Raw genomic sequence first — 21,308 nt, forward strand, 5'->3', positions numbered from 1 at the left:
AGATTATTTATAAATTTTTATATTAAAGTTCAAGTAGAAATTTCTTTTCAATAAAATGTTCCAGAAAAATCACAGTTAATAAATGAGATTAAAAAATTCGTAATATTTTAGGATAAGTACACAAAAATAAATTACAGAAATTTTCTTGAAATTTAACATCAAAAAATCGGAAATTTTAAATGAAAAAGTTTTTGTAGATAAAATAAATTAAAATTGCTCCTCGTTTTGATTAAAAATGAGAAATTCAATTTTAACTTACTTTATATAAAGAAACAATTATGTAATTAAATAAAAGTAATAAACAAATTACATGAAAAGAAATAATTATTGTAGGTTTTTATAAAAAAATTTTTAATGATGAATATTTCCTGCTTATTTTCTGTCCTAAAAGGAAATTAAAAGATACTAAATATGTGCCAGAATCGTAAAAAATTCTGTCCATTATAAGCTACGAATATTAAACAACTTATTCGCACTTTTTTAATGTAATAAAAAATTTAATGATGAGTGTATCTAGTCATATTTAAAAATATATAAAAATTATATTTATATATAGTTATATAAGTGTATTATATGTATTCAAAATGCTTTTATTATTTTCATTTCTAATAATTAACAGCTATACAATTTTATAGAAAATTGATAAAAAATAATTACGAAAAAAAATACGAAATAAAAATATTTAAAATTTGAAAGTATAAAGCGTAAAACTAGCGTCAATCTTACGCGATGCGTACTGCAATATAAATTTAAAAAATAATTAAAATATATATAAAAATTTATTAAAAAATGTGTAGTAAATATTGTAATTTATAAAAATTATGTTTTTGAATAGAATTTGTACATGTATAATTATAAAATTTACTAATATGCGATAAATGTGTAAGAAAATTATAAAATCGTAAAACATTCTATATAGATTTCTAAAATTACAAAAATTATTATATGTATTTATTAAATGTTAGGTATTATTACAAATATAATATATATGTACTTATAAAAGTAAGAATCACTATTGTATTATATAATATTATACAAGCTGAAGCTTTCCATTGATCTCGTTTAGAATTAATTTACGGTAAGCGAAATTACTTATTAGAAATAAAAAAAACTAATTAAAAAATTTTTAAATAAAAAACAATTACTTAAAAATTTTCGATAAATTTGTTTCAATATTATACAAAAAAATATCATTCCGATGCAATATTTTAAAAATTTCTTTTGTTATCCATCTTATAAGAAAAAAATACTTTGAATATAAAGAATTTTTCAAAATTTACTAAAAAATTATAAAACAAAACGTATTTACATATTTACCAGAAAAGCATGAAATTTTAGGTACATGGTTTTAATTTTTTGCCATTATTAAATTATTTCGAGTAATTGATTTTTGCGCAGTTCAAAACAATATATGTAGCATAATGGTTTATTCGGATTCTCAATATGTTTCACTATTTCTACAATTTAAGACCAAATTTATTTAAGAAAGTTCATGCAAATTTTAATGAATCAAATTTAATTTCAATTTTAAGTGGAAATTTAAATAATTTTAAATTTATGACCTGAATAGTAAATCTCTTCATTAACCATTTATGTAATTTAATTAATGTTTAATTTATTAAAATCCTTGGAAAGTTCTAATAATATTTGCTACTTCAAAATAGAAATTTCAAAAATATTCAAAAGTTTAAATAGTAAACACAAAAGAAAAATTAAAATACACAATACTTTTATTATTATAATAGTTAATATTTTTGCACAAAGTACTTAAAATATTATTTTGAGTCTCCTATATGTATAAATGTTTAAATTTTTATATTTAAAGAAACAATTTTGTAATTTATGTGAAGAAATAAAATAACATTATTGAGCGATTTAAAATTGAATTATAATTATTTATATACTTAATGTATTTTGACTTCCAACTTAATATTTATATAACGATCACCCATGCAAAGTTATCTATATCCCATACGGTACATTCATAATACAGAGGTTCCGTAATATAAAAAATTTGTGCAAATTAAAAAATAAATTCTCATACAAAACAAATTGCTCCCTTAACCAAGATTAATGTTTTACAGAGTATAGATTCCGCTAATATAATGTACACTTGAGTATGAAGTATTAATAAAATATAAACAAAAACTTTTTTTGTTTCCGAATTTATTTTACGAATATTTAAAAATAATAAAAACAAAGAGACAAAATAACATTTATTATATAAAATACTCAAAAAAATTTTGCTTATTGGAATAGTGAACAATACTATCAATATATGAATTTATTTAATAGAATGAAATATTTAAAACAAATGGATATTCATTGGAATTTAAACTTTGACGAAAAAGTTGTGCATGCTGCCATGCTGTGTCTCCATTTCCACCTTGTAGCGAAGCTTTTATTATTAAGCCATTCGCTTCTTCAATTTTTTGAGACCCCGATAAATCTGTAACAAGCAATATAACATTTCCGCTTTCAAAAGTTTTGGTATCAAATTTTAATTGATACTCTTTAATTCTTAAGTTAGCTGATTGAAAATCAAATTTCCATATAATTTCTCCAGAAGCACAATTTTCATTACGAGCTAAATATGTCATTTTCCAATCTTTTTCAATTTTTCGAAAAATATTTTTCACGGTGAATGTTGTTGAATCAAAATCTTTAAATGAATTAATGATATTATCTATATTATTTATTTTTACAAACCTTTCATAAATGTTTTTAACACAAGAAAATCGTAAATTAAAGTTTTTATGCTCAACTTCTAAAGGTAACAGCGTAAATATGTAAAAATTATTTAAATGTTGTTCACCTCTTTCTTGTCGCCAAGATAAACTACCTGAACTTCGACCCTTTCTTTCATTTTCCGTGGGCTCTCTCTGCTTTGTCAATTCAACAAGTTCATTTAAATATCTTTTATTTAAAAATTTAATTCTAGCATCAGATAAATTTATTTGACGTTTTTTACGAAGCAACATTATTGCTTCTAAAAGCTCATCTTCTCTACAATTTCTTCTTAATTTTAAAATATCTTTGTGATTGTTGGTGTATCGCCATGTAACGTCTTGTATATCATCTCTTGAATACGCAAGCACATAATCGATTTTCCTTTTCCAACCATGCTGATACATTAGTGGCGCATCCAAAACGTTATCAGAAGGATCAATATGAATCCAACGTTTTTGAGCAAACGAATATACCTCTGTCCATACATGATCAAATGTTGCGACAACATGACGTGTATCATAATTTAAACATCTACAAAAAAATGTAAAACAATTCGCATATTCTCCACATCGACCCTGTCTTGTTCGAAGTAAATCTGTAATATCATTATAACGGTAAAATCGTGATTCAACATTGCAACACCATCCCATTTCGACCTGTATTCCATTTTCGACTACTATTTTATAATTATGAATCTCATTATCACATTTTTTACATCGTACATTGTTAACCCATTCAAAAAATTCATCATGAAACCAATTAGCAAGTTCAGCTAAGAGCAAATCCCTTAAACAAGGTTCAGGTTCCTTATACTTTCCTGATCGTATTGCCTTCTGAATTTCACGCATGTTCTTGATAGATTTATTTGTAAGAATATCCAATGGAATTATATGCCTTCCAATATTCAACAAGTTTTCATCTTCATATTGCATGACATGATCGGAACTTCCTTCAATATTTTTTAAAAAACGATTTGTTGTACGCAACACTAAAGGAAAAGATATGCGTTCTAAATAAGATTTGGTGGGTTGAATTGTCAAAATTGTTTTTTCAGTTTTAGTGATTTCTTTTTTCTCAATAGTTGCTTCTGAAAAAAATAATGTTAAAACATAAGTAATCTACATATTATGTGACCTTGTGAAAACGTGAATGAAAAATAATTTTAATACGGATTTGAAGAAATATTAGATTAGTATATATTATTTTGTGAAAGTATATCAATATTTCACTATTTAAATATGGGAATCAAATCAAGAATCTGTAAAGTTTTTATTTTCTATTCAAAATTTCGTAAATATAGTACAAATGTTTTGTTTAGTATAGTTAAGTATCTACTATTATTTTAAGGAACCAGACTATTATTTGTTTTTAAAATCGATCAAGTTGCATTTCTTTCACTTAAAAAACGTTTAGTATATAGGTATTGCTGCAATATTTTAAAAATAAAGTCTCAGAAAACTTAAAATTCGATGAAAGAGCTTTGCATTTGCTTAGATATTATCGTGAAATCAAAGAAACGTGAATTTTAGATATTGTCTTAAAAAAAAATGATTTTCATTCAAATCTAATGAACTAATGAAGTATAGGTAGGTATCTCATTTTACTTTTTAACCAAAAGTGATACGAAATGTTATTTCCTTAGCAAATTCATACCTGAACACTCTCATCGATATAAACAAATTTAATGTAAATTAATCAATAATTAATTAACATAACGTAACGAAGAAGCGGTTTTAATTTTAAAAAATTTACCTTCGACTGTATTTTTTAAAATAATTTTTCTTTTTTATATTAGTTTTTCCGATTACACATTTAGAGCAGAAATTTTTAGCCCTGACCATGTATACGTATTTCATTTATTATCATTTGTAAATATTACCTTCCAAATGAGAAAATGACGTAGCTTCAGCTGTTTTCTTGGTTTCCCCAGATAATATTGCCTTTAACCTTTCTTCTATAAAATCTTTGTATTTTCTAATTTTTTTTATTAAAACATTAGGTGGTAAAGTAAATTCATTATTACTTAATTCAAATCCAATTGATAGTAATAATTCTTTCATACCATCTACAGGAAGCAATTTTTGTTCAATAATTTTGTTGTTCAGTTTAAATTTCCTATATTTTGAATTATCAGGTTCATTTATAATGTTATTCAAAAGCCGTAACAGTATTTGAATTCCATTACAATACACTTCTTTGGAATTTTTTTCAATAAAATAAATTGCTTCTATATTTATTTCAGACATTTTCTGCAAACTTATCAATAAATTATCAATAAAATTTGTTGTCAATTTGTCAAGTCATCTAGAATCTAAAATCCACACAATCCACACCTGATTTTTTATGAAACTGACATTTTAATAGGGTTGACAATGAATTACACAAATTATTTTTTAATTTGTGTAAACAATCTCACATTTCAAGGAAATAATAAAATACCTTTCAATATATATTTATTTTTTTCGCTATATAAAAATAGAGGCAAAATACTTGTTAAATAACAAAAAATTTAACTATGAGGCAAATCACAATTCAAATTTTCTATCACAGTGTTCAGTTTCAGATGATTTTTAATTATCTTTATAAGTAAACATCAAATAAATAAAAACGTATTGCTCAACAATAAAATTATGCTTACAAACCTTTAAATAAATAAAAAATAAATATGATTAGTAGATATGTTGGTACTGCACTGATGTAAAGTTTCTCAATAGCAGAAAAAACCATTGAAATGTGAGGAGATATATAAAGATTCATATTTTTATAATATGTATAAAAAATTTTCACAAACAATCAAGGGATATATTAAATTTATATTACCTATATTTTGAAAAGCAAATATTATATTTAGGAAGTATCGTTGTGCATATGCTGATATGATACAGAAGACAATTTTTGTAATTACACCAACGAATTACTTTGAGTAGCGCTATTTTAAATTTAAAAAAAAGAAAGTTTGTTGTGTAATAATAAATATTGTATTCTGTATATAACTATAAACTATATACACAGTGGTGATATTGAGAAAAACACAAAAAACGATTTTGTAAACTTGAAGTTTTATGGTGTCACTGTTTCAATGTTTCAATAATTGACAATCAGCTATTTTTATTCAATTTCAAATAGCTGGCAGCGCTATTTGATTATGATTAAACATAAAAATTTGACGTTTATCAAATAGAAAGAAAATTTTATAAATCTCTGCTTGTACTCCCTGTGTCCACACACGATCAAAATAAGGAAAGAATTGTGTAAATTAAAAAATATAATTAAAAAGAATCAACATGGTATGGAATTACAAAATAAATTAATTTAAATTTTTTATTAACTTTCTAATGTAACTTTTTAAAATATAACCTGTTTATAACTTATAAACTCAATGTTATTGCAATTAAACTAACCGGGTGTGAATATTAAACAAATTACACGTGATTCTAATTTTGCAAAAAAATAAAATATGTACATAATTTATTCCTTTAAAATTGATAAATAAAATTTTTTTTCAATTTTATTAATTTTGTGTTCTGAAAATTTGTTAATTTAATTTTTTGCATAGGAATTTGAGGTTACGTTTTTTTTCATTGTATGGAAATATGACTAATATTTCTAGACAAGTTTTATTAGATTCTAAAACTTATCCTTAATCTTAAACGTCTTTGGCGTCACTATGAAAGTCAGAAAGAAAATCGTATAGTAATTTTTTTGAAAAATAGAAATAGGTTACCTTTTTATTTCTGACAGAAATTTTGCTCTAAATAACTAAATGTTTTATTCAATTATCCTTCTGTTTAGGAAATGCCATTAAATTCTGTACGTATATTGAAAAATGAAGCACAAGAGGAAAAGGGTGAAATCGCTCGGCTGTCTTCTTTTATCGGTGCGATTGCCATTGGAGATTTAGTCAAAAGCACTTTGGGTCCAAAAGGTATGGATAAAATATTGGTTTCGATTGGAAGAAATGCTGGTAATGTGGAAGTTACAAATGATGGTGCAACTATTTTGAAGTCTGTGGGTGTGGATAATCCAGCTGCTAAGATTCTTGTTGATATGTCACGCGTTCAGGATGAAGAGGTAGGTGATGGGACTACTTCAGTTACAGTATTAGCTTCTGAACTGCTACGTGAAGCAGAAAAATTAATAGAACAAAAAATTCATCCGCAAACTATTATCAGTGGTTGGCGCATGGCTACTGCAATTGCAAGTCAAGAGTTGCAAAAGAACTCTGAAGATATATCAACCGATCCCGAAAAATTTAAGGAAACATTAATGAACATTGCCAAAACAACATTAAGCTCAAAAATTTTACATCAACATAAAGATTTCTTTGCAAAACTAGCGGTAGATGCAATTTTACGTTTAAAAGGATCTGGAAAACTGAACGCTATTCAAATTATTAAAAAAACTGGTGGTGTTTTGGAGGATTCTTTCTTAGATGAGGGGTTTTTATTAGACAAAAAACCCGGAGTTCATCAACCTAAACGTGTTGAAAAAGCTAAAATATTAGTTGCTAATACTCCAATGGATACTGATAAAATAAAAGTTTTTGGTAGTAGCATAAAAGTAGATTCTTTGTCCAAAATAGCTGCCTTAGAAATAGCTGAAAAAGAAAAGATGAAGGATAAAGTTCAAAAAATTTTGAACCACAAATGTAATGTTTTTATTAATCGTCAATTGATTTATAATTACCCCGAGCAGTTGTTTGCTGATGCAGGCATAATGGCAATCGAACATGCTGATTTTGATGGAATTGAAAGATTAGCTCTAGTTACTGGAGCTGAAATTGTATCAACTTTTGATAATCCTTCTCTTGTTCGATTAGGAGAATGTGATCTGATTGAACAGGTAATGATAGGAGAGGACACATTATTGCGCTTTAGCGGTGTAAAATTAGGAGAAGCTTGCACGATAGTTATTCGTGGAGCAACTCAACAAATTATCGATGAAGCAGATCGCTCGCTGCATGATGCTTTGTGTGTTTTAGCTACTACTGTTGAAAAAACAGCTGCAGTATACGGTGGTGGATGCTGTGAAACTTTAATGGCCAATGCCGTACTCAAGAAGGCCGCCAAAACAGCAGGAAAAGAATCAATTGCTATGGAAGCTTTTGCAAGTATGTATACAAAAAATCATTTCTTTCTGAAACATTTTCCTATCTAATATCTTCTTATTTGTTTCAAGGAGCACTTCTGCAACTTCCGACAGCAATTGCTGACAACGCTGGATACGATTCAGCTCAACTTGTATCAGAACTGAGAGCGGCGCATACACAAGGAAAACATTCATATGGATTGGACATGATTAATGGAAAAGTTGCTTGCATGGCAGAGCTAGGCATAAGCGAATCATTCACCGTGAAAAATCGAGTTTTAATATCAGCAGCTGAAGCGGCTGAAATGATTGTAAGAGTCGATGATATAATTAGATGTGCACCCCGAAGAAGAGAACCAGACCGCAGACATTGCTAATTTTCCATATTTAATACTTTACATCTCATTTTATATTCATTTGCTTATAATCACGCTAAATAATGTATTTTCCAAAATTTGTGTTGAAACTAATTGTTTTGTATTAAAATAGTCTAAACTTTCAGTAAAACTACCACATTTCATCCTCACAAAATATGTTATTGGGAGGAATTTAATCCCTAGAAATAATAATAAACATTTTTTGTGAACTCACTTGAATTCAAATTTAATAAACATAAGGAAATTTGTCATAATGCAGTTTACATTTTACATTAGATTAGGACTGGAGAAAATTTAAAAAGTTTTGACACATAAGTGAATTCGAAAGTTTTTTGCTGTACCGAAATTTAGTGCTGAGAATTTGTCAAAAGCATTGTTTATGTTTCTTAAAAATAAAACACCACTGTTAACGAAACAGTTGCAAAAAGTAAGAAAAATAAAATAATATGTTTTAACAAAAATTTAAAAGGCACACCAATATAAATTATATTAAGCCTGTTTTTTTAATCCGCTTTTAAAATCGAGAAATAAAAATTTACTGTGTATTTCCTGTTTATAAGTTTTCGTTTAAGAGCAAAAACACATAATTATAGTGTTCCTAATTTTACACATCAGATAATATAAAGGAGTACAATATAATATTCGTATAAGTAGTGCCAAAAACCATCATATAATTATATGCGCAGTCTCTATGTGAAGTAAAAGAAAACGTTAAATCTTTAAATGCCCAATTCGGTTTTTGCAAATTTACAAATTTTAAACTTATTTCATTCGAATCCACTATATATTTCAAAGAATTCATGCTCCATCGGAGATAATGTACTTAACTTGTACTAAATTTTTGATTTATGATGTATGTATAAAGTAGTTATGTACATACCTACATGAAAAGTTTCAAATGCATTTAAAACTTAGGATTTAAAAAACATTATGAATTTAAAATTGAAATTGAAGCAACTAAATTTGCGATGGGATTTCAATAAGTTTTATTTTAAAACGAAGTTCAGGGAAACCTAACATTTAAATTAAGTAAGCAGTAACGACAAATCTATTCTCGATCGCCGATTCCAATAGCAGCGACATCGATAACGGACAGTAACATTATCTGTGCTTTGAGTTTTACCCAGCATTTACACGTACAAGTTACTTGCAAGAAAGTTGCAATACATACAAAAATTTTACTAACACATTGAAATATTTCTACTTGCTTGTTTACTTGCAGTTCAACTTGCAAGAAAATTTTGCTGCCAGTAATTTGAGCAAGTAATTTGACATATTGAGAAATTCACAAAAAAAAATTTGTTGTTTTGATTTTTTTTTTTTTTTAATTTAAAATTTTTGAATTTTGTTTTGAAAAAATTAAACTTAGCAAACTTATGGTTTCTAAAATTTATAAACAATTATATATATTGCTAGTTGTTTTCTTCTCAAAGACATTTTCAAAAATTAACTTGCTAAACGCCTACGTCATAATAGCAAGTAATTTGACATTTCGAACAACTAATTGACAATTAATATTATACAAACTTGCATGCAAGTAACTTGTATGTGTAAATCCTGGGTTAGGAATTCGATGTCAAACATAATTTGACATTTTCCTATTATACCCAAGTAGTACGGCATGCAAAAACAAGAAAATCTATAAATTTTTTGACAGTTGTCTGTGACGTTATACGGCACGATATTGAAAAATTAGGTCTGTCTGGCATAAAAGTTTTCAAAAACTTTTAAAAACTTTATAAAATTTTTGCATGCAAACTCTCTGGGATGATACTTTTTGAAAATTTCATTAACAATAACATTTTATTCAAAACTTTTTAATTGAAAATAGAATAACCAAAATAGGTTCATAAATGGTTTTTTCTAAGTTTCACACTCTTGTAGTCCAAAATCAAAATTTTCAGTTTTTGGTATAACTAAAAAATATTTGTTTATCACATGTTTATAAAGTTTTTAAAAGTTTTTTCAAGTTTTCCGTCTGGTTTATTTTTATTTTATATGAGAAATTTTTTCTTTTTGCGAGAAACTTCGTCATTGTTTTTTTTTTTTTAAGCTTCATCACAGACAGACCTAGTATAGACTAGTATGAAATAGAACTTATTATAAGGCACCTTTATGAGACAAAAATTAAAAAACAAACTCAGTTAAATTTTAATGAATATGTAAAAGGTCTCGAGAGTCGAGACAGCACGTTTTAAAATAATTTAGTTATTTTTTTTATATATTTTAATATTAGTACAAAATATATTATTTTAATATTAATACAAGTTGTCAAAAATTAAACAAGCTGGTGAGACAAATACGCTTGGACTACATAGTTAGTCTCGTGAAGTTGAGCGATAAAAGATTTTTTTTTGGTTAATGTCAAACAAAAAATTTAAATTCATAACCAATAATTTAAGCTAAAATATGGAGTGACATCTGTTCGGCGTATAAGATATATCAAATCTTTTCTGTATGATTTTGTTTGTTTCTATTGGAGCGTTCAGCCAACCTAAGAGTTTTAAAATTATTAAAGCGCTTCAAGCAATTTTCTGCTAAACACTTATTTTTTTATCGCTTTGACATCTGGATGTCATATATGTTTCACCTAAAAAATTCAAAAAAAAAAAGAATTTTTAACATAAAAAGGAATATTATTTACAAAAAAATGAATAAAAAAAATAATTGCAATGTTCCTGGAAGCAGCGGAAGATTATAATCCTGTAACTAATATCGGCACCATAGGAGACGAAACTGTTCAAGTTTTATATGATAAACTCTGAATCTACTAGAGGAGATATAAAATTTTTTTGAAGTAACTATACCAAACTACTCATTGGATGACTGGTATCTATTTTAGAATAACCGGAGTTCAGTTTGATGTAATTATCTCATATATCGCGGTAATGTAAGATGTAAAAATATAGTTAACATTTTACAAATACATATTTTATATATTTATAAATAATACATAATTTAAATTATTACAAAACATAAATACCTTTTATTATTTACTATCATCATTCTCCATTCTGTTTGTCTTCTCAAAATTTGAAAATAAAGATATATAAAACTGAAAGTCTTCATTCATATCAAATGTCATATTTTTGCAAACCGCTCAGTGGGGCCCTGCAGTGATACCAACTAAGTGCTGCAATTCATCAAAGCACTGAAGTGGCTAAACGTACCCATTGATTTAAGCATGAAATACAAAATTGTAAGATCCAACGGATAAGACAGTCTTAGAAGTCTTTTTTTTATATTTTTCGAATGTCAATTCAATAAAAAGACATTTTAAACATTAAAATTAAATGCCAAAATAACTTCGAATGTGCAAAATCCATCTGTTGTAAATTAGATATACTATTTCCATCTTATTTGTAACTGAAAAAGAATAACGCAATTACACAAGTGATTTACGCATTAGTCCGAAGTAGTAAGGCTGTGCTCAGTTTTGGCTACTCACAAGTAGTTTGAACATGTAGTGCTTTACTCCTTATTTATGAAGTTTTCCTTATTTTTTGACATTCATACTAAACTTAATATCGAAGAAGCGTATTATGCAATTGGCAACATGTCAAAATAAATTATTTATGTATATACCTACATTTAATATAAATGTTCATGTTAATAAGTGTATCAACGTAAGGATTTTTATTTTAATAATGAATACATGAAGGTATGAATGTTTTACATTATAATAATACATTATTTTTATCGACGCTACTTTTTCCAAATTTGCCTCATAAAATTTTTAAGAGTGGCAGCCCTGTTGTGGAAATAAAACATGGTTATACTTTAGATGTACGGAAGTACCACATAAAACCTTCAATATGATTGTGTGGAATTTATAAACTTTTATAAAAAATGGCATTAGGTTTGACATTTTCTATGTTTTTAATTGAGTAAGTGACAGTATTTCAATTCATTGTCTAAAGTTTGTGTTGGGTTATCGAAACAAAAATTCAAGTTTTCATTTTAATTAAGTGGATTAAAAAAAGCATATTTTTAATTTAAAGTCGCAATTTTAAATATAAGTTATAAAAAATTTGATATTTTTAAAATTTGGAGTAATATTGTATCAAAAATGCATATGTCGTCATAACTTCTACAAAGGTATTTAGGGAAATTGCTTCCTCCATATTCAAAAAAAGACAAAAACTTGAAAATGTATTTACTGTAGTAGTAGTACTAATAGAATAAAAGAAAAAAGTCGTCACGTAAATTTTTTTTCTCTTTGATTTTCAGCCATGATAATTTCTTGAGAATTATTTTTTTTTAATAAGAATAAAATTAATTACAACAAAAATTAAAAATTTAAGTGAACTAAGAATTTTGAATGATTGGATAATAAAATGCAAAACGAAAGTGACGAAAGCTGGTTAGAAGAACAATTAATCACAGCAATAGATTCGGAGCCAAATTGTGATCGAGAGTATGAAAAACAAAAAGATTTGGTCAGTCGTAATATATGGGGTGCATTTCAAGATTCAGCAACATCGATAGCACAATTATATCGAGGTATGTACATATCATTTATGTGGGTGTCGCCCACTGTTTAAAAAATTTAATATTTAATCTTAGATAAAAAATATTTCGGTAAGTACATAATTAATTGATTTTATTCAATTCTTAATTTTATTCTATAATCCTCGATTGCTCAAGATTATTTTTCTGCGATTTTATTTCGTCATTGCACATGATTCTTAAATATAGGTGAAAATGGATTCTAAAACTAATTGTGTAGTTTATTTCTTTGTGTTAAGGATATGATTTTTTAAGTAACTAGGGTTATTATTATTAGTTTAAAATATTCTTAACCACGTTTCGGAAAATTAGTTGCTGAAATAATTGGTGGTTTTAAATAAGGTTCTGATTTTTTAATGCAATCACATTTTTATAGTGTCTAGATAAAATCGAATATATCGGATAAATATTTAATCTTAGCACATATTGTGCTTAAAATGCGTCACGACTATTATAAAGCAATGGAAATAATAATGTATTTATCATTAGAACACATAAACCTACATACACTCAATTTTCCGTAATATATACCAACATATGTAGCTGTAAAATTAAACCATATAAAGATCTCAAAATTCAAAAATGACGAATAGTTGAAAGATATGAATATAAGGTTAAATTATTTTGGAAAATCTCGTTTGATATTTCAATTACTATTACAATTACAACTAATATTTGGTTTATTTAATTGCGAAAAATATGGTCCCACATCGAGCTCATTAACACCATTATTTTTTTGACTTTCATTTGAGTTACTGCAGATATCGTGAAAATATTAAAATTATTAAATAAAAATCAAGACAAACTTATGGCGCTACACGCACACTTTTTCATTTCAAGTGAGCCGCAATTTCAACAAAAAATTTTAATAAAGATATTAAAAATTTTTATTGTTATTATTAAAAATCAAATAATTGTTTGTTTACAACGGCCATACCGGCTGTTTTTATATTCAAGATGATATGAAACATTATGTAATTTATGCAATGCGAGTAGGTATGACTATACGTAATTCTATTATACGTTCACAGAAACATTGTGGAATTTTAAGCAGTAAGTTACATTTTTTCTCTTAGAACATTACGTGGAAATTTCTAAACTAATGTTGAAAAAAGGAGTTTTTGATTAGATTGTTTAACCCGTAACACTTTGTATGAAAAAGTATAGTATAATTTACATAGATATACTAATATTATTAGATATCCGCCCTGTTGAGTTGCATTTTAGTTTAACTACTTTATCTCTTATACATAATTCAAAAAAAAAAAGTTAAATATTACTTTTTGTTCCTGATATTTGCAACAACCTTAAATTACTATAGCAAATTTTTTTAAGAGCTTGAAAAAAATTTCTTTTTTGATTTTACTTAAGATCGAACATGCTTTCATGATCCTGGAGCTTTATGGTTACCATTTCAAACAGCTGCCGGTACAGTAACAAGTTTGTACAAAGGTAATTTGATAAATTCGTTTTAAATATAAAAGGAAATTATTAATATTAATAACGTTAATTGCAGAATCTTGTGATGGCATAAAACGTACAAATGAGTTAGCAGTTCAATGTGGATACCAAAGAAGAACTAGGGAAATTGCAGAATGGGCTCGCAGTAAAAAAAGACGTTATATCCGCCGAGAAGATTTGTTGGCCTATTTAGTAGGAAAACCACCGCCATCTTTAAGAAGGTGCATTTATTAAAATTTATTTGAATTACAAAAATTTAAATTTTTCGTTTTTAGATTGTCGCCAAAACCAGAATCTAGTTACCATATTCATAACAATAATCATAGTCACCATAATAATTCATCAATACTGATTGGATTAAATCACAACACAAATAATGTGGAATCAAATGATTTTCATACTTTTAAGGAAGCATTAGTGCGAAAACCAAGGTAAAATGTTTGAGAAGAAAAATTAATTTAGTTTCTACATTTCTTGTTTTTTTTTTTATCTTCACTCTTGTAAGAATAATTTCATTAGTTTTGTTGTATTAAATATTCCTTGTTTCCAAATGATCAGTGAAATTCTGCCAAAGTTATGTATAAAAGTATAATACCCGTGACTACCTAGATAATGAGAACTATTAGGCATTACGGTTTTTGCATTAACTCAATATTTACTTTAATATTTCAATTTAAATGTTTTCTCTTGATTTCTTTTCTTATTTCGTCTGTTTTGTCAAAAAATAGTTAAAATTAAATAATGATTAATACAATAATTCATTTCATTTCAAGTTAATTAATACAATATTTTCACTAGCTAGAGCTATTTATAATATTTTTTGAAAAGTGCAATGAAAACCATTTAGGCGTATTACTTTTTATTTACAAAATCTATAACTAATGGTATTATTTTTTAATTTTCACAAATTTTTTTAATTATACATAATTAATTCAATTATTTTTTATTTATTTAATTCAGAGGTCCAGAATTATATGCTTTTGTAGCTAATGAAATTGCTCGGCATTGTAAACGACCTGCCAGCCCATCTGATGTTAATATGGACATGCAAAATTATTGCAATAAACGACAACGTTTTATGTAGAAAAGTCTTCAAATTATAAAATCATTTATATAATAAAGTAGGTATATTAAAAAAATTTCTCTTTCAAACTATTCAAATATTCTAAAAACAAAAAAAAAAGAAAAAAAAAATATCCGTTAATGAGGTAGCTTATAAGATTTTTTTTGGCTTGAAATCCAAATTTGAAAAAAGTAGAAAATAGGCTTAGGTAGCAATTAAGAAAATATGGAAATATTTTGTGACATTTGTTTTTGTAACATTAAATTTTTTAATTGAAAATTACAATGTTTGATAAAAATTATTTCTACTTACTAACCTTGTGAAGCAAATAATACTAAAATTTAAAATTGAATTTCGCAAAAGCAAAAAAAGAAAGAAGTTTAAAATTTTTAAGCAAAATTTCGAAAACTGATGTAAAAATCTCTTGAAATTTTCGTTAAGAACTAATGAAGAAAATCTAATACGAAAAATGAAGAAGAACTAATACGAAAATCATTTCGAGAGATTTGGAAAATTTTTAATAAAATGTTCTGGCCAATATTGTATACCGATTATAATCTTAAACTCTATGTCAGTTTATTAAATTCTGTTACGTAAAATTGTTTGGCATTATTTAAGTTTTTCAATTTTAGAAAATTTTTAAAATTAAATTTTGAAATCTTTTGGTGTTAAAAGATTAGATTTGTTAAAAAGTTTTCTTTTCCATCATAAATTTTTGTTTTTATATTTTTGTAACCTACTTATTACATACATAATATGTATGGCTTTTGTGAATAGTTTTGATATACATACATTTATATAGTAATAGCTATATTAAAATAAAATTCTTATTTAGTTAGTGTTAATAAAATAAAAATTAACAAAATTTTAAAATGTTTATCAGATAATTATTTTTTTTTTTAATTATTGCGAATAATATGTTAATTTAATATTTCTGGCTTTCTTGTTTTGCTGTATTTAATGTTGCTAGTAGGATCCACTTATATTGTAATATGAATTAAGAAAGTACTTAACTCTGAAACAGAAATAAATCAAGTATTTCCTTAGTGGTTATTCTTTTAGCATAAATAATTTGAATTGAATTATTCTCAAGCGTATTTAATATTTGTATCAAAAATATAAACAGAACTTTATTATGATACATGTGTAAGTACACAAAAGTACAATTTTGATTATGTTATTTTATTAATTTTTAGGTTACAAAATTTACATAATATTATGTAATTGCGTAATAATATTGAAAACCCTGCTATTTTTGGTTTTGTAATTATACGAATAGGAAAAAAAATGTACAATAATTTTATATGAGGAGTGTTAAAATAACATACCTAAACAAAAGTCATCATTATTGACTGACATCCGCCTTTATAAAGCAATAAAATAAAAAAAATTTTAAATAACTAAGACACTTTTTCCATAATATGTTTATTTTGTATAAAAAAAATAAAATGTATACAAATTTTCAATCAGTCATAGAGAAATAAAACGTGGATCTTGCTTTTTCGATTTTTGAATGTTACAGCAATGTAGATACCTACAAGATTTTTTTAATTGCTGAATAATTAAAATTTTTATATAATTTTGCATATTAAAGAAAATTAGAATTACTTACCTTTAAGCAAATAAAATTATTGTTTTTTTTTTAAATGAACAATACATAATTCGAAATGAAAATAAAAATAGGTATTGAAAATAAATAATAAAAAAAGTTTCATAAAAGCTTTAGTGAAGTATATCTGAAAAATAAATAAACTATCTTGCGCATCAATTAAGAATGTGTGAAATATTACTAAATTATATTTTCATAATATGTATAAAATAAGAATAAAAATCTTAAATTTTATGAAACTCAAAATTTCTACATTTTATGCATTATTCTTTTCGTTTATTCTAAATAATAACAAATTTATTTTAAAAGAATATAAGAAAAATATTGGGATAACAATAATGTCATAAATATTTACAAAATGTTGTAAACTATTTTCTAATTGAAATTAAATTTTAAGAAATATTTCTCAAAATCTTCAACTATAAGAATAAGAGTGTTATTTGAAATCAAAACCAGTACTTGCTATGTATTGTATCATTGCATTTCATTTCATCTCCAAAAAGCATTAGTTTCTCAAAAATTAAAGGTAATTCTAAAATTTAATGTTTTTCAAAAAAGTTTATAGAGAATGATTTGTTCATTATCATTTCAATGGGAGAAATTCACTTAAAAAAAACTGTAATATTGTTTCGATAATTCAACATAAATTTATTTAACATAATTTGTTCATTAATTTAGCTTAATAAGCTATAAGATCTTCTGACAGATTATTAATATTACTTTACGGTTGCATTTTTAATGAAGTATTATTTCCTCTTTTCTCGATTTTCTGTTTCCTCATCATATTTTTAATGATTATTTATATCATATTATTAATGATTACACATTTAAGATTTGGATTAAGGCATTCGGTGCTACAAATAATTGCTAAAGTACGAGCAATGCATTTTTTCTATGATTTGCTGAGTGCTCTGAACACTCAGTAATTACTTTTCACTCAGTGAAAAGTAAATATGTTTTCTCTGATCAAGTTAAATCTAAACCTTAACATTGCATTAGTATAGTACACGTTTCCCCTTTTTTGTTTCATTTAAGTAAACTGAAACGTATACAATAATACATACAAGTATTTTTCCTCTAAGTGTTTTTTTGTTAAAATTATTTTTCTATTATTTTTCAACAGTTACAATAGGGTTTTGAATATGTCTTTGAATTTAATTTTTTATAATGACATTGTTGATATCCTATAATTTTTCACATAAATTACGCATATTTTTTTTTAAATATATTTTATGATTAAAAGAGGAATTTAGTTTTACTAAATATTATTAAATAAAATTCGATTGTTAATACGTTTAAAAAAAAACTTTGGTAAAACATTATTTGATTATATGTATTTTCTAAACATTAATATTTTTTTCAAACTTTGTATAAATAGTATAAAAAATATTGAATAAAATTTTTAACATTTGTATATTGCAAAAAGAAAAAAAGAAATTAATAATTGAAAATCAATTTTGGTTGATTTATGATCTCATTAAGAGATAATTTACATTAATTTAAAATAAATTTTGCAATTTATTGGCATAATTTTAATAAATGATAAAAAACATATTATTATTATTATAATTATTAAATTTAATTTGTTACAGCTAAATTTTCAATAAATTTGTTAAATAATAAAAATAAATATAAATAAATAATTAATTTTAATTCGATTGTGTTCTTGTCTCAAGTAGAATTCAGATATAAAATATTTTCGAATACTTATACATAATACATATATAATTCAAAAATATTTTAATCTAAATTTATTATTTTAGTTATTGTAGAATAATATTAATATGGTATTTTAAGCTTTTGTTTTTCTAATACATACTTTGTTTTTTTGCTTTATGTATATATTTATATTTAAAATGAAGTCATGAAAAGAAATTTATAAATAAAATTGGAAAACAAAACCAACTTATTTTGTCATTTAATTTTTTCTTTTGAATTCAAGCATAAAATATCGTAAGAGTTTTAATATTATATTTTAGTTCGATGGAAATTAATAGCTGTGTAAAAGTTTGCACTGAAAATATTTAAATAACTATTTCAGGAAAAGAAAAATTAAAGAATATCATTATTTGAAATAGTGTTCAGTTTTCTGTTGTGTTTATTTGAAATTAATATTGAAATTGGTCTATTAATAAAATGTGTTAAAATGATAACATAATACAAAATTCAGGAAAATATGCAATGATAGTTGATTACGGAATCCTATATTAATGAAAGTTCAAATGCATTGAAGGTTAACCTTGCAGAACTTTAAATTTACGTATAATTTTTAGGTTTAGAAGACATCTTAATATTATTTGAATTAAAATTATATAAAAGTTTTTTTTTGGTTTTTTTTTATTGAATAAAATCATAAATTATAATATGTATTTTGTAGTAATATAATGTACATAAGTAAAATATTTTCTTGTAAAAATATTACAAGTTTCTTAAGTACATAATTAATAATATTTATTATAATTATTAGGCACAAATAAATTTGGTTTAGACTTTGATTTCACAAAATTATTCATGATAATTTAATATAAATTTTTATATAATAATATGATTTAGTCTTCTTTTATTACCAAAGGAATAACAACATGAGGTTCGTTATATCTTGGGTTATCTGAATATAATTCGTAAGTTTTTGCCTCTAAATCAAAAACACCAACAGCAATAGTTTTAACTAATTCGTTAACATCACCATTATCTCTGAAAACACAATGCTCTCCACCACTGGTATCACCCAACATATTTTTAACATCTTCTTTTGTTTTTGGTATTTCATATGATTTGAAAGCTTTCATTCTACTATCACTCGAATCTACCATATAAGGATTCACTTCTGGTACTTGTAAGCGTAAATATCTTTAACGAGAATAAATATATTAAAAATTATAAACAACTTTCTTCTAATTTTCAATATTTACTTACTTATTACAATGAAAACTGTGATCACCTATCGGTATCTCACGAATATCTAATTGTGATTCTGTGCCATCTCCATCAACTGGTCCCATTTCAATATTATAACACATTTTGGCATCATTATTTCTGGAACAAAAAATTCAAATAATGCAAATACAAAACTTGAAGTGTTAAAATTGCTGAATGAATTTTTTATATTTACTTTAAAAATGTTAAATTAATAGAACAAGCATCTGCTGCTCCAATACCAGAATCTTTCAAAATTGTTAAAGCTTGTTCATAAGAATCAGAAGACAGAAGAGATCTTGTTAATATATGGCGAGCTAAAAAAAATTGTTATAAAAAGGAATATAGATTTTGATTCGATTTATCAAATATGAATTGGGGTTACGTGTTTTTCCACTTCTTAAATAGGTGGCTGAAATTGTATTGATTGAAAATACAAGTCCATGGTGATTGTAATTCATTGTGTATCCTGGTAAATGTCCTGCATAACACAAAGACATAAATTTTTCTTCTTTAACATTATATTTTCCTTGCGGTGTATCATTTATTATATGAGCTACAACAAAATAATAATTGTTCAGTGTCTCCGTCAGAGCATCTTCAGTATGAGCTAGGATACGCTGTAAAAAATAAAATTGTTAGAATATTAGAGTTTTTTTTTTGCAAAATAAATTGATTTGGTATAAAATAACATGCATAAATTATTTAAATTATTGTTATTAAACATTTTTAACTTTATTGATTTGTTTTTTTGCTTTTATTGTTTTAATACATACACAGTCTTCATGGTTTACAATAATTGTTGAGCAACCAACGGGTGCTGCTTGAACACTGTTTTCATTTTTTAATGATTGGGGCAAAATTTCATCCATGTGTAAAAGGAATAACTGAAATGATAGTTTAAAGAAAATCCATGATTATAAATATTTAAATAAAAATTAATTTTAAAAATTAAATTTAAATTTTCAAATTTAATGTAATTATCAAAGTATATCGACCCTCTTCCTATCCTAAAATGTAGATCGTGATAATATCATTAGTAAATCTCTTGAGTGCAATTAGATAGACTATTTTATAACAGATGTCAATAATATTTCTTAGCATGTGTGAATAAAAAATTTGAAGGTATTACTGTTACAATTGAAACATAGTACTTATTAATAAGAATTGAAGAACGTTTATTGCAACACTGAAATGCTCTTACAATTGCCGAATTAGACGATTAACAAATAATAACAGTTAAAACAAATTCTATTGCTAATTAGTACCTAATCATCAACTTCTGGAGAATTATTGAATTATATAATTATAAGACTCAAGAATAATAAAATTGAGAATAGGTTCATAGATGCTTTGAACAAACAATAAAACAATTGTTAGATGTACTGATAGAGCTTATTAAATTGTCAATCATTGTGTAATTGAAATGTAAGTTTGTTCAATTTCGGCTTATTCAAAAATTTTAATTTTAAAAATTATTACTCGCATCTACACTATAACAACAAATTTCGAATTAAACCATTACAGATAATTTATGTATATTAAATTTTTTTGA

General features: G+C 25.0%; 4 protein-coding genes across 6 annotated transcripts in view; 2 read left to right on the forward strand and 2 right to left on the reverse strand.

Moving 5' to 3' along the window:
• Positions 1 to 2,159: 2,159 nt before the first annotated feature.
• LOC129618967 (peptide-N(4)-(N-acetyl-beta-glucosaminyl)asparagine amidase) lies at positions 2,160 to 5,001 on the reverse strand. Its single transcript, XM_055534007.1, has 2 exons — positions 4,610 to 5,001; positions 2,160 to 3,817 (listed from the first exon to the last, which is right to left on the reverse strand). Exons 1-2 carry the CDS (start codon positions 4,974 to 4,976, stop codon positions 2,289 to 2,291), a joined length of 1,896 nt encoding a protein of 631 aa, XP_055389982.1. The 5' UTR covers positions 4,977 to 5,001; the 3' UTR covers positions 2,160 to 2,288.
• A 900-nt stretch (positions 5,002 to 5,901) lies between these two features.
• Positions 5,902 to 8,453, forward strand: LOC129618794 (T-complex protein 1 subunit beta). Its single transcript, XM_055533795.1, has 3 exons — positions 5,902 to 6,017; positions 6,523 to 7,840; positions 7,909 to 8,453. The coding sequence occupies exons 1-3, from the start codon at positions 6,015 to 6,017 to the stop codon at positions 8,193 to 8,195; spliced, it is 1,608 nt and encodes a 535-aa protein (XP_055389770.1). The 5' UTR covers positions 5,902 to 6,014; the 3' UTR covers positions 8,196 to 8,453.
• A 3,648-nt stretch (positions 8,454 to 12,101) lies between these two features.
• LOC129618710 (HUWE1-associated protein modifying stress responses) lies at positions 12,102 to 17,749 on the forward strand. 3 transcript variants are annotated; one of them, XM_055533648.1, is made up of 6 exons: positions 12,102 to 12,698; positions 14,076 to 14,156; positions 14,221 to 14,386; positions 14,441 to 14,596; positions 15,126 to 15,286; positions 16,425 to 17,749. In XM_055533648.1, exons 1-5 carry the CDS (start codon positions 12,533 to 12,535, stop codon positions 15,247 to 15,249), a joined length of 693 nt encoding a protein of 230 aa, XP_055389623.1. In that variant the 5' UTR covers positions 12,102 to 12,532; the 3' UTR covers positions 15,250 to 15,286; positions 16,425 to 17,749. The 3 variants fall into 3 exon arrangements, with proteins under 3 accessions (XP_055389623.1, XP_055389622.1, XP_055389621.1); XM_055533647.1 differs by lacking the exon at positions 16,425 to 17,749 and having other exon boundaries at positions 12,102 to 12,293; positions 12,426 to 12,698; positions 15,126 to 15,676; XM_055533646.1 differs by lacking the exon at positions 16,425 to 17,749 and having other exon boundaries at positions 15,126 to 15,676.
• Positions 17,750 to 19,358: 1,609 nt separating this feature from the next.
• The window catches only part of LOC129618648 (beta-alanyl-dopamine/carcinine hydrolase), a 28,275-nt gene continuing 26,325 nt past the window's right edge, over positions 19,359 to 21,308 (reverse strand). Inside the window, exons 4-8 of the mRNA XM_055533528.1 lie at positions 20,530 to 20,640; positions 20,139 to 20,373; positions 19,950 to 20,070; positions 19,754 to 19,873; positions 19,359 to 19,687 (exon numbers count right to left, since the gene is read on the reverse strand). Coding sequence (XP_055389503.1) covers positions 19,387 to 19,687; positions 19,754 to 19,873; positions 19,950 to 20,070; positions 20,139 to 20,373; positions 20,530 to 20,640 — 888 coding nt within the window. The 3' untranslated portion in view covers positions 19,359 to 19,386. The remainder of the gene's footprint in view (positions 19,688 to 19,753; positions 19,874 to 19,949; positions 20,071 to 20,138; positions 20,374 to 20,529; positions 20,641 to 21,308) is intronic.

Source organism: Condylostylus longicornis, unplaced genomic scaffold, assembly GCF_029603195.1.
Source record: "Condylostylus longicornis isolate FDR11 unplaced genomic scaffold, ASM2960319v2 ptg000010l, whole genome shotgun sequence".
Taxonomy (NCBI): Eukaryota; Metazoa; Arthropoda; class Insecta; order Diptera; family Dolichopodidae; genus Condylostylus; species Condylostylus longicornis.